The 13,846-nt window shown below is 44.2% G+C and overlaps 1 protein-coding gene across 2 annotated transcripts in view; it reads left to right on the forward strand.

Moving 5' to 3' along the window:
* ADCY8 (adenylate cyclase 8) overlaps positions 1-13,846 on the forward strand; it is a 142,224-nt gene that overhangs the window by 116,126 nt on the left and 12,252 nt on the right. For both annotated transcript variants that reach the window (XM_083516550.1, XM_083516551.1), the window contains 2 exons: positions 4,752-4,910; positions 9,434-9,580. In XM_083516550.1, coding sequence (XP_083372676.1) covers positions 4,752-4,910; positions 9,434-9,580 — 306 coding nt within the window. The remainder of the gene's footprint in view (positions 1-4,751; positions 4,911-9,433; positions 9,581-13,846) is intronic.

Raw genomic sequence — 13,846 nt, forward strand, 5'->3', positions numbered from 1 at the left:
GGGTTTCCACCCTATACAATCCTGTATAATAGGATTGTCCTGTATTTCAATGTAAAATGCTACGTCCTGTATTGATACAGTTTTGTCCTGTACAGTGGTACCTCAGGTTACAGACGCTTCAGGTTACAGACACTTCAGGTTACAGACTCCACTAACCCAGAAATAATACCTCGGGTTAAGAACTTGGCTTCAGGATGAGAAGAGAAATTGTGTGGTGGCAGCAGGAGGCCCCATTAGCTAAAGTGGTACCTCAGGTTAAGAACAGTTTCAGGTTAAGAACGGACCTGCAGAATGAATTAAGTTCTTAACCTGAGGTACCACTGTATTTCAGGTCTCTCTCTCTCTTTCTGTGCCAAGTTAGGAGTCCTCTCCAAATGCATGTCTTTGAAAGGTGTGTGAAAGGTCATATATTTAAGCTCTGGGTAGCCAAACACAGAGAGATTTACAAACTCATGTGTATGTGTGTGCGTGACAAATTCCAGAAGGACCATTCAGATAGGCTGCAGTAGATTGTAATGGATTGCTTTGAAGTCACTTCAGCACCAGATTTTTTTTGGGGGGAGGGATGTCTCCCAGCCAACAAACCCTGTCCTGTATTTTGCCAGAATAAAGATGGCAACCCTCACCAATGGGGATTAACAGCAAACAAGTATCAAATACTTCCCATTCTTGAGCTATAGTCCACCAGCAATTCTTTATGAAGAGTTCACTTTTCCTCTCCTTTTTGTTCAAGGCCCAATGCGAACGCTAAGCAGGCATGCCTTTAACTTAATTTGTCTTGGGGAAACCTGAAATGACCAAGGCTGTTTGCTCCTAATAAGGTTTCTCCTAGATACATATCTCACATAGTCAATATGTCTGGAGGATGAGTTCTGCTAAGCCCCAAATTTGAAATAACAATAATAAAAAAGGAGTTCCATTAGCCGTCTTTGGCATTAGTATAAATCAGATGCTTTTGGAGCAGAGACTTGACGCAACATAAAAGCAACGATTTCTGGAGCTGAATACAATATGCCCTTACAATAATTTCATTGCGCTCTGGCTTTCAGAGTTTCGTTAAAACAGCATTAAAAGAAAAGGCAGCCCATCAATCTGCTATGAGTATTTGTTCCGTGCAAAAAAATAAAAATAAAAGGAAAGCAAGTAAACTTCAGTTTAAACAAGGGCGGAGCAGGTGTGTTTTCTTTTTTCTTTTTTTAAGTTATCTTTGCTGCATTTTTTAAAAAAATACATAGAAAGCATGAATTTAACATTACATCCAAGTATCCAAAAATAAAAATAAAAATTACAGAAAAAGTAAAAATATAAAAAAGAAAAAGAAAAAGGGGGTGATAAATAAATAAATAAATAAAAATGAAAAAGAATCAGTCCAGTACATAAAATTGTTCAAAGGGTACAAACAATAGTTTGAATATTCTATCAGCCAGGTTCTCAGAAATAAATACATTTGTAATCCTTCTTTCCTTCCTTTCTTTACAGTCACTTTCTTCTGTCCCGGAAAACTACCGTATTTTTTGCACCATAACACTCACTTTTTTCCTCCTAGAAAGTAAGGGGAAATGTCTGTGCGTGTTATGGAGGGAATGCCTACGGGTGGCATGCCTACGGATTTTCCTCCTCTAAAAACTACGTGCGTGTTATGGTCAGGTGCGTGTTATAGAGCGAAAAATACAGTAGTTTGAATCCCTGCTATATTAGTTGACTTCCCTCTATCTCTTTGCAGCTTCAGTACTGTCATACCTCATGTTACGTTTGCTTCAGGTTGAGCGTTTTCAGGTTGCGTCCCGCAGCGACCCGGAAGTACCGGAAAGGGTTACTTCCGGGTTTCGCTGCTCGCGCAGGCGCAGATGCTCAAAGTGACGTCACACGCATGCGCAGAAGCGGCGAATTGCGACCTGCGCACACGCAGACAGGCAGACTTGGGATGCGTTCTGCTCATGTTGCAAACAGGGCTCCAGAACAGATCCCGTCCGCAACCAGAGGTACCACTGTACTTAAGTGACAAATATTCTGTATTCATTTATTAACATCAGGTTTTTTCCCCATTCCCCACTGTGAGATTAATCTAAGCACAACCAAGTATTGTTTTGGGAACCATATTTTGTCAGGCAGTTTTTAAAGCAATCCCATTCCTTTTTTTTTTTAACCTTGTCCCCTGAGTGGTCTGAGCACGTGTATTTTCAAAGCTGGTATGGAATGTTCAGATATAACACTGGTTATTATACATGCATGTTGTACAGGATCCCCAATCCTGCCATGGCAGGTACCCACATAAATGCGGCCTCTCTGCATAAGTGAGGCATCATCAATAGGAGTATAGCATCTAGATCAAGGGAAGTAATAGTGCCACTGTATTCTGCTCTGGTCAGACCTCACCTGGAGTACTGTGTCCAGTTCTGGGCACCACAGTTCAAGAAGGACACTGACAAACTGGAACGTGTCCAGAGGAGAGCAACCAAAATGGTCAAAGGCCTGGAAACGATGCCTTATGAGGAACGGCTAAGGGAGCTGGGCATGTTTAGCCTGGAGAAGAGGAGGTTAAGGGGTGATATGATAGCCATGTTCAAATATATAAAAGGATGTCACATAGAGGAGGGAGAAAGGTTGTTTTCTGCTGCTCCAGAGAAGCGGACACGGAGCAATGGATCCAAACTACAAGAAAGAAGATTCCACCTAAACATTAGGAAGAACTTCCTGACAGTAAGAGCTGTTTGACAGTGGAATTTGCTGCCAAGGAGTGTGGTGGAGTCTCCTCCTTTGGAGGTCTTTAAGCAGAGGCTTGACAACCATATGTCAGGAGTGCTCTGATGGTGTTTCCTGCTTGGCAGGGGGTTGGACTCGATGGCCCTTGTGGTCTCTTCCAACTCTATGATTCTATGATCACCTAAGAAGAGGATCCGCTGGACCAGGTCAATGGCCCTTCTACTTCAGCATCCTGTTCTCACACTGGCCAACCAAATGCTTGTAGGACACCCATAGCCAGGACACGAGCATAAAAGCACTCTACTCTTCTGTAGTTTCCAGCAACTGATATTCAGACTGTGGAGGCAGAACAGAGCCATCATGGCTAGGAGCCATTGATGGCTTTGTCCACACACACACAGAGAGAGAGAGAGAGAGGTTCCTTGGTTTAAGAACAGCTTAGTTTGTGAACAACTTGGATTAAGAACACTGCAAAAGTAGGTGTTTTGGTTTGTGAACTTTGCCTTGGAATGAGAACATGTTTCGCTTCCTGTCGAGTATGTTCCATTTGTAAATTGAGTCCATCACTGCTATGGGAAAGCACGCCTTGGTTTAAGAACTCTTTCATTTAAGAACGGACTTCCGGAATGGATTAAGTTCGTAAACCAAAGTACCACTGTATATTTAATAAAAACAATTTTTAAAGCCCTATGTGTCGCACTGCACTCCCACTCCTCACTGTTTTTAATGAATAGAATGTACATGTTGTTGTTAATAATAATAATAATAATAATAATAATAATAATAATTTTTATTTATACCATGCCCTCCCCAACAAGAGCTGGGCTCAGGGCTGCTAACACCAGTAAAACGACATTTTTTTAAAAAAATTAAAATACAGGTTAAAATATAATTTAAAATGCAGCCTCATTTTAATAGTCGCCCATAGATCAAAGCCATAAGGGGAGGGAAACATAAGGGTCAGACTGAGTCCAAACCAAAGGCCAGGCAGAACAGCTCTGTCTTGCAGGCCCTGCAGAAAGATGTCAAGTTTAATCAATTGTTCAACAGTTTAATCAATTGTTCTGTGCACACTTGTGTTCACAAGGATGGGAACATGGGCCCAAATACTTTCACGTGGCAAGTGAGGGAGAAATATGTATTATTATTATTATTATTATTATTATTATTATTATTATTATTATTATTTTGTTGAAAGTTAAGAACATTGCTACCAGCAATATATCACAGCTTCTATAGCCTACATATAGTAGAGGTGTTGAAATGAGAGTGCCAGACAAAAAAAAAAAAGACTGACAACCCTGGGACCGGGGGGAGGGGACGCTGGAAGAAGATTGGATTGCTTTTATTCTATTGTACTTTTTTTGTATTACTATTACTAGAAAGGTTTTATGAATGTTGGGAAAATGTTGAAATGAAATTACTTGGCTCTTGTTAAAATGTTTAAAGAACTAGGCAAAAAGGTAATGGTTATGAGAAGTTGGTAAAAAAGATTTAAGTTTTAAGCTCTAAGGTCGTCTCTATAAGATAAAATGAGAATAGAGTAAGGTAACGTAATGATAAAATATTATGAATTATGGAAAGGATTTGCTGCGACAATCATTAATCAAGATACAAGAGATGGGAGGAGGAGGAGGTCATGGAAAGAAGGTAATGGAAATTGGAGAATTTGATAAGGATGGTTTTATTTTTTATTTTTCTTCTCATGTTTTTGTTTTTTTTTGTTTTTTGTAATTTTTTTATGTGTATTTTTTAAAAATTCTTTTGTTTCAATAAATATCATTTTTTAAAAAATGAAATGAGAGTCGTCAGGGATCTGTAGTTAAAAGCAGAAGTTGGCAAATGTGTCCTCTTTTTTGCTCTTCAAAATATGGCATCCCTACCTCACAGGTCTGTTGTGAGGATGAAATGCGGAAGGGAAGGCCCATCTCCAAGTGAGACTGGCGTCTGACTCACAGTGCCTGACTTACGTGCCTTGGCTCACGTAATCAAAACCCTAAGTGGCTTAACATTTAATTCGTTTCCCCTTCCTCTCCTCACCTCTACAGCTTGAATACACAGCCAGGTTGGACTTCCTGTGGCGTGGCCAAGCCAAAGAAGAAATCAACGAGATGAAGGAGTTAAGAGAACACAACGAAAACATGTTGCGCAATATCCTTCCGAGCCACGTTGCCCGTCACTTCTTGGAAAAGGACCGAGATAATGAAGTATGTAATATTTTGGCTCTGGTTTCACCTAAGAATGGGCAGCATTTAAAAATCTTGTGCAGTTGGGTCTTCTCTTGTGATTGCCTTCACAGATGGTGAAATTCATGCTGCTGAAGAGACAAGCTGCTGAAAAGGCTTGCCTCTTCAGCAAAATGGGGGAAGCAGTGGAAAGAAAACAGCAAGCAAAGCTCTGGCTTAACACACAGTTTTCTTCAGTGCATGGATGCATGTCTGGGTCCCAGCCAAGAGTTCTAAAACCTTATTTATAATAACCATTGTTATGTACCGAGTTGAATAGGATCCAAAATGCAGCAGTCTGATTGGTCCTAGAACAATAGGATTCAGAATGCAGCAGTCTGATTGGTCCTAGAACAATGCAGCAGTATGATTGGTCTACAGGAGCCACCCAATCCAGTTCCAGATGGAAGTGAATCCACAACGTGATTGGCCTACAGGAGAATCCCAGAATTAGCCAATCACGTGCGGCCCATTGTGTAAATAATATATATAAAGCAGATACTTTGGGGGAACTTTCATTCCTCCTCATCACTATGAGCTGAATAAAGAGCATGAAATCCAATCTCTACTCCGAGTATATTTCAACCATGGAGCAAGAAAACCCAAATTCCAAGTCTGAAATGAACTGTGTTAGAGATAAAGCACAACTTGTCACCAATCCCTTACACTCTGCCACTCACCTGAACAGTGAAACACCACTAAGGAGTTTATAATAAGGTCTAACAATTTTTAAAAATGTATGGGAGGCAATCCAGAGGGCAACAAAATATTACCTCAAGGACTGCCTCTTCCCGTATGAACCTACCTGGACCCTGAGATCATGAAGGCCCTCCTTCATGTATCTTCTCCTTGAGATGTCCGGAGGGTGGCAACGTGAGAACAGGGCCTTTTCTGCAGTGGCTCCCCGTCTGTGGAATGCTCTCCCTGAGTATTGCAGCAAACAATTCTGCTGACACTGTGCATACAGAATCACAGATTTATAGAGTTGGACGGGACCACGAGGATCATCTAGTCCAACCCCCTGCAATGCAGAAATCTTTCACCCAAAGTGGGGCTCAAACCCGTGACCCTGAACTTAAGAATCTTATGCTCCACCAGCTGAGCTATCCCACTTACAGTTCTTTCAAAGGAACATTCAGCTTTGACCATGACGTTAGGACAGTGGGTGTTTTCCTAGTGTCAAGATTTAGTTTTGAAGATGATATTATTATTATTATTATTATTATTATTATTATTATTATTATTATTATATTCATCTTATACACCGCCTTATACCCGGAGGTCTCAGGGCGGTTCACAACAAGACCACAACATATAAAATCAAACCAAAAGCAATAACCTAATACCACCACACCCCCCCCCCAAAAAAGCCACATTCTAAAAGGGTGTTGGATGTCAATAAGATCAACCAAAGGCCTGGTTAAAAAGGAACGGTTTTGCCTGGCACCTAAAGGTGTATAATGAAGGTGCCAGGTGAACTTCCCTGGGGAGAGCATTCCACAGACAGGGAGCCACTGCAGAGAAGGCCCTGTTCTCGTGTTGCCACTCTCTGGACTTCTCAAGGAGGAGACACACAAAGGGGGTCCTCAGAAGATGATCTCAGGGTCCGGGTCGGTTCATCTGGGAAGAGGCGGTCCTTGAGGTGATATTTTGTTGCCCTCTGGGTTGCCTCCCATATATATATTTTTAATTGTTAGACCTTGTTATGAACTACCATAATAAACACCTCCACTGCAAACAATGGATTGGGGGGTGCAGTATTACTATTTTTATTTTTATTGTAATAACAGCCACTGATTGCTCCTGACACCAAGATGAAAGAAGGTCCCAAATGCGGGAATTTTGGACGATTCTCCCCTTAAAATAAGTGAAATGAACCAGGGTGATATAGTGGTAAGGGCAGGGGTCAGCAACCTTTTTCAGCCGTGGTCCGGTCCACCGTCCCTCAGACCATGTGGTGGGCCGGACTATATTTTTAAAGGGGGGGGGGAATGAACGAATTCCTAGGCCCCACAAATAACCCAGAGATGCATTTTAAATAAAAGGACACATTCTACTCATGTAAAAACACGCTGATTCCTGGACCGTCCACGGGCCGGATTGAGAAGGCGATTGAGCCACATCCAGCCCATGGGCCTTAGGTTGCCTACCCCTGGGTTAGGGTATCGGACCATGACCTGGGAGACTGGGGTTCAAATCCTCACACAGCCATGAAGTTAATTTGGTCCAGTCACTGTATCTCAGCCTACCTCAAAAGGTGCTGTGAGGACCATCTGGTGAGGTGGGCAGCCATCGTTTCCTTGAGGAAACATGGGGTATAAATGGAATATTAAATAAGGAATAAAATAAAATGCCCCCTGCCTTATTTTCATCGCCTGCAAATTGAGGGGCACACGCAGGGCAAACATGTTAGCCACATGACCCAAGAACATTCAACCCATAGTTTGTTTTGAACTACGGTTTAATGCGACTTGGGAACCAGGCCATTGTTATGCTAAGCTACATCTGTTCTCGCTGTGCAGAGAGCACTCTCTGCATAGTTTGCCACTTATGCCTGTTATTTTCAGACTCTGTCTCTGATCTCTCAACATAATAATCCCTTTCCTCTCTCTCTCAGCCTCTTTCATTATCATGCCTGCTGAAGATTTGTGAATCAGTTCACTGGCTTGTTTGTGCTTTAATGCAGAAAATGCTCATCTACTCTACCTAAAATGTGAGCTTCACTGCTCTCCAGGAAAGGGGAATGGAAGAGTGAACACTTTTTTGTGCAAAATAAAAAAAAATTCTTCCAGTAGCACCTTAAAGGCCAACTGAGTTAGTTCTTGGTATGAGCTTTCGTGTGCATGCACACTTCTTCAGATACACTGAAACAGAAGTTGCCAGATCCTTCTATATAGTGAGAAGGTGGGGAGGGGTATTACTCAGAAGGGTGGTGGGAATGGGAGATAGGCAGAAAGCTGAGATGAGCCTGTTGACGACTCTTAACGACTGCAATAGGTCTTACAGGAAAAGGCAAGGGGTGAGAAGGTGAAAAATGGCTTAGTCATGTATAATGAGATAAGAATCCAATGTCTCTGTTAAGACCAGGTCTCTCCATGGTTTTAAGTTTGTGCATAATCCCTAAGCTATTATTATTATTATTATTATTATTATTATTATTTATACCCCGCCCATCTGTGGCCGTTGTATGAATTGTTCCATAAGCATCGCTGTGCTGACGGCATGGTTGAGACCCCTGCAGCCACATAAGGAGGTGATGGGCACAAACAATTTTGCACATTAAATAGCTTCCCTGCCACTGCAAGGCCCGTGGCTCACACATGCAGGCTCTTGCTTGTATCTAGTGGCCTTGCTGTATTTGTGACTTCTAAATAAATTAAGCACATCTTATATACAATAAGGGATGCGGGTATCGCTCTGAGTTAAACCACAGAGCCTAGGACTTGCCGATCAGAAGGTCAGCAGTTTGAATCCCAACGACAGGGTGAGCTCCCGTTGCTCGGTCCCTGCTCCTGCCCACCTAGCAGTTCAAAAGCACGTCTAAGTGCAAGCAGATAAATAGGTACCGCTCCGGCGGGAAGGTAAACGGCGTTGCTCTGGTTCGTCAGAAGCGGCTTAGTCATGCTGGCCACATGACCTGGAAGCTGTACGCCGGCTCCCTCGGCCAATAAAGCGAGATGAGCACCACAACCCCAGAGTCGGTCATGACTGGACCTAATGGTCAGGGGTCCCTTTACCTTTTACATACATTAAACCTTGCAGCCCTTTCATGGCAGCCAAAGCCAGTTGCCAGAGACCAGCCCTGCATCCTAGGGCTAGGTTTAAACAGCTATAAGAAACGTTCTGAATACGCTCTGCAAAAAAAAAAGTTGTAAAGCTCGCAATTGAAAATATTGTTGAGTTGTGATTTCAGCGCCATCTGGTGTCACAGTGTTATGACGCATTTATAACGCTGTATTTTGACTAATGTGGCTCAGTCCTTCATCTACCATTGTATATCACAGAATCATAAAACTGTAGAGTTGGAAGGGAACCCTAAGGGATATCGCGTCCGACCCCCTGCAATGCAGGAATTCCAACTAAACAGCATCCAGATGTCAAGGAAGTAAACAACTATCTGACTTTTAGAAGACATCTAAAGGCAGCCCTGTTTAGGGAAGTTTTTAATGTTTGTTTTATTGTGTTTTTAATATTCTGTTGGGAGCAACCCAGAGTGGCTGGGGAAACCCAGCCAGATGGGCGGGGTATAAATAAATTTATTATTATTATTATTATTATTATTATTATTATTATTATTATTATTATTATTGATCTACCTCTAGGGTTAATTGATGAGCAAGTACCACACACCTGTCCTTCCTCTTGCTCACAAGATGCACAAAATTCTATGATGTGTTAACTGCGGGCAATGAAACTCGCTGCCCGCTCCCTTTATTCTGCTACCTACAATATGTCACTGAGGTTCATTTTTCTCCTCTGTCCTTTTGCTCTTCCACTATCCCTAGGAACTGTATTCTCAGTCCTACGACGCTGTCGGCGTCATGTTTGCTTCCATCCCGGGCTTTGCCGACTTCTATTCCCAGACCGAAATGAACAACCAGGGAGTGGAATGTCTGCGTCTGCTGAACGAAATCATTGCAGACTTCGATGAGGTAATTTCGCAGCCCTTGGTGGCGTTTTCGGGCGGGTGTGTGTGTGTGTGTGTGCAGTGGAATGAAATTTAAGAAAACAGGCGGTCAGGGTCGGGAGGCCTGGCATTTGCACCAGCTCAGTCATTACATTAGTTTAACCTCCATGCAGTGATTTCGGCTGCTTTTATTTCAATCTATATGGTAATGTGCTGAGGGGGTTTTGGGAGGCGGGGGTTGATAATGAGTTATCGGGCAATGATTGGCCGAGCTGCACAGAAGGCAGGTGAAAGATTTCCTTACTCCGATTGGCTCAGCTGCTCTCCTCTGAAAGGACTCTCATTGCCATTGGCTCAGTCGCATGCATCCTACAGAACAGACAGAAGGGCAGAGGAAAGAAAAAGTCGAGGGCTTTTGGAAAGAAGGCAGCAGCCCAAGAAAGCAGAACAGCAAGGGAAGCTGGGATGTTTGGGAAGCAAAGGTTGGAAAAGAAGCTGTAAGAGAAGGATATGTGAGAGGCAGAGCCGGAAGAAAAAATGTGCAAGCAGGAGACCCAAAGTGGAGGAACTCTGAATATTAATTTGAAATAAAATTGTAGAGATGGGATCCCCCAAAGGTCCTCTAGACCAACCCCCTGCAGTACAGAAATCACAACTAAAGAATCCCTGACACATAGCCTAAGCTTTGGCTGCCAGACTCCAGTGATGTAAATGTATACAGTGGTACCTCCAGTTGCGGATGGGATCCGTTCCAGAGCTCCGGTCAAATCCTGAGGTTTCCGCAACCAGGGGGACCGCTTCTGCACATGCGCGCGGTGTGGTAGAGTGCTTCTGTGTATGCGCGCACAGCAAAACACTTCCGGGTTTGCCACTTTCGCAACCTGAAGTTTACATTACCCGAGGGCAACGTAAGCTGAGGTGCTACTGTATATACCATATTTTTCGCTCTATAACACGCACCCGACCATAACACGCATGTAGTTTTTAGAGGAGGAAAACAAGAAAAAAAATATTCTAAACGAAACAGTAGATGTATGAGTTTTGTGGTTCATGCTGTGGCCACAGACATGTGATCTGACAGTGAGTTTGGAGTAGCCCAATGCAAAAATCCTTAGGATCCATGTGGATCCATGCTTTGTAACCACGTTTTTGCACCACTGCGGCCCCAGGCAACAGTGGGTGCATGATTTTTTTGGTGCAAGATGTAGCCATGGACATGCTATGTGATCTGATGTGAATTTGGGGTGACCCAGTGCAAAATTCCTGAGGATCCATGTGGATCCATGCTTTGTAACCACGTTTTAAGTGGGGAGGGAAGGAAAAGCACTCATGGGACAAGGAGCACGCGTGAGGCGTGTGGAGAAGGATGCTACTAATAATGCAGAAGAGGGGTATAAGAGGAGAAGGCTCCTCTCCTCTCCCACTTTGCTCCTTTAAAGCAAGCAGGCTCTGCTTTTCTCCCTCCTCCCCGCTCATCCCCGGCTTAGCGAGCTGAAAAACTTTGCTGCTATGTAGCGAGCTGAGTGAGGAGGAGAGAGGAACAGAGAGCCTGCTTGCTTTAAAGGAACCAACTGGGCAGGAGCCGCTTACACTCGTGTAAGTGGCTCCTCTCCTCTCCCACTTTGCTCCTTTAAAGAAGCAGGCTCTCTGTCCCTCTCTCCTCCCCACTCAGCGGCTCTTCTCCTGCTTTGCTGTTTCAAAGCGAGCCACGGAGGAGGGAAGGAAGGGAAACCATGGATCCTCTGCTCACGACTGCAGCAGATCCCCCCTGCCACCCATAGGCATTCCCTCTATAACACGCACAGACATTTCCCCTTACTTTCTAGGAGGAAAAAAGTGAGTGTTATGGTGCAAAAAAAAAGGTATATATATATAGTCGGGGGGGGGGGGGGACGTATTTGGTCCCCTGCTAAGTTTGCCCTCTGATGAAGAAATGACCAGTCCATAATTTTCGTGGTAGGTTTATTGTAGCTGTGAGAGACAGAATAACAACAGGAAAACCCTGACTTTTGTCTTCTGGGTTTCTGGGGCTTTTCCTGTTGTTATTCTGTCTCTCAAAGCTACAATAAACCTACCATTAAAATTATGGACTGGTCATTTCTTCGTCAGAGGGCAAACGGGCAAATTTAGCAGGGGATCAAATACTTCCCCCCCCCCTCACTGTATATAGCACCAAACACAACTGCTTATTCTGGTAACAATGAGGCAAGGGAGATGACTCTTTGGCAAACCAAGGGCCGCATTCCCTTCCCGGCAACTCTGCAGGGGCCACGGATCAGTAGTGAACAGGGATAGAAGTGGGCAGAGCAACAAATGTAAATTTCACCTTGTGCAATTGGCTAGTTTCCATACATGCCCCTCTCTGCCCTCCATCCAGGCTAGTAAGAAGCATCAGCAGGGCCATCTTTAGCAGTTGCAGCGCCAGGGTGCAAATATCCACTCTGCACCCCCAAATTACCATGGATAATGGGGGGGGGGCAAAACTGCACACTGCCAGCCATGGGAGGGGGTACGCAACTCTCCCCCATGCTGCTGCAGGAAAGGCTTGGGAGGGAAGCTGCATGCCCACCAGCCACATGTTTGACGGGGAGCAGCTGGCAGGAGTGCAGGGAAAGGGGAGGCTGCCGGCAAAGCCACGCAGCTCCCCCACTCACTGGGGTGCCCCTGGGAGGCCGGCGCCCTGGCGCAACGAACCACTGAGCCATATAGGAAAGATGGCTCTGAGAATCAGAAGAGCTCAAGGGTGCATTCTAGCCAGGGCAGAAGCAGGGCAGGGAGCAATGTGGCCCAGGGAGAGGTTATGTGGCCTGGGGGCCTCCCAGGGGCCAGATAGAGAGACCTAAGGGGCCGCATTTGCTTCTCAGGCTCCTCATTTCTGCAATACGTCTTCCCTGTGCTTGAAACAACACAGGTGTCCAGCGCTGGCATATGGCAGTGCTTCTCAAAATACAGTTTGTGTCTCAGAGTCCTGAGATAACACCTCTGTTAGGTCTCCGTTGTTGAATTTCCCTGACTTTTTTTTTGAGTTTCTCTCTCATTGGGCTCCCTCTCATGGATTCTGGGCTGCTGTGTGTCTTGGTTAAATGTGCACAAACGTCAGGAAATGCAGATCAAAGGATATATCCAGAGACAAGCGTGCCAGCTACTTGAAAGTGCAATTCCTTGGGTAAGCCAGGAAGCCATTTCAGACGGTAGAGATGGGATGGTTGTTCCAGTTTGTCTCTTCACACTCTGAAGCCTCTACCTGGGCATCCTTGCCAGCTTGCCATTTCAAGCTGAAGGAAATAATGTTCCTGAAACTCTGACTCCCCCCCCCCCTCATTTCAAGGTGACATTTTGAGCAATTGTACAAATCTGTATAGATCGACAAGCCGAGGGCATGACAGAGGTAGCCTTTAAGATGGGAACGTTCAATAGCTTGTGTTGTAATGCAGCTCAGAGACATTTCAAAGAGGTGTTCAGCTTTTCAAACACTGCCGGCAATCCTCTCCCACTGTGTCTATCGATATAAAAACTCAATTTTATGCCCAAGTTCTTACCCAGCTATCGGTGTCTTTATTAACGGCTTTGTTTTTCGCGCTGCAGCTGGAGCAAAACAGCAGGCTTTCAAAACAAAGCAGGTCCCGTCATATCCAACAATATTAGTAATTATATTAAATAATCATGAAATGCCTTTTACATGTGCTTTAAGGTAAAATGCAAACATATAACAATAACAGCTAAAATAGTTTTTTTAAACAATGCAAAGAACAACTGGAAATAGCGTTCATTTTGCATTGTTTTTAAACCTAAGACAAAAACAACTCCAAATGTTTCAAGAGGGGGTACAGGCGATGGCCTCCCCTCATATCTCAGTGGGGAGGCTGTTCCACAGAACAAGGTCAGTCACGTTGAAGGACCTACTCTGAGTTACTGTGATATTTGGGGGGGGACGGACTTCAAGGAGAAAATCTCTTGCAGAACGCAGCTGCCTACTGGATATTTAAGGGGTAGGGTGACTTCTCAAGTTACCTGGTCCTGATCTGGCCCTTATTCCATTTGAGCACTCTTAATGGAGTAATCTGAGGGCTCCCTTGGACAAAAAAACAAGGACACCAGCCAGGAATACCAGAGCAAAACAGCAGCCAGTAGGCTTAGTCTTTATTGAAGACTGTCGCAACAGGACTTCCACAAGGTGGAACAAGATGGAAGCCCCGAACAAGAGCCCCAAAACTTTTATTAGCTGTGAATCCCCATGTTACACCCCCCCAAACTACATCACTAATACATCATGATTACATCATGAAAGGGG

The sequence above is a fragment of the Podarcis liolepis genome (assembly GCF_965112155.1).
Source record: "Podarcis liolepis genome assembly, chromosome: 8".
NCBI classification, from domain to species: domain Eukaryota; kingdom Metazoa; phylum Chordata; class Lepidosauria; order Squamata; family Lacertidae; genus Podarcis; species Podarcis liolepis.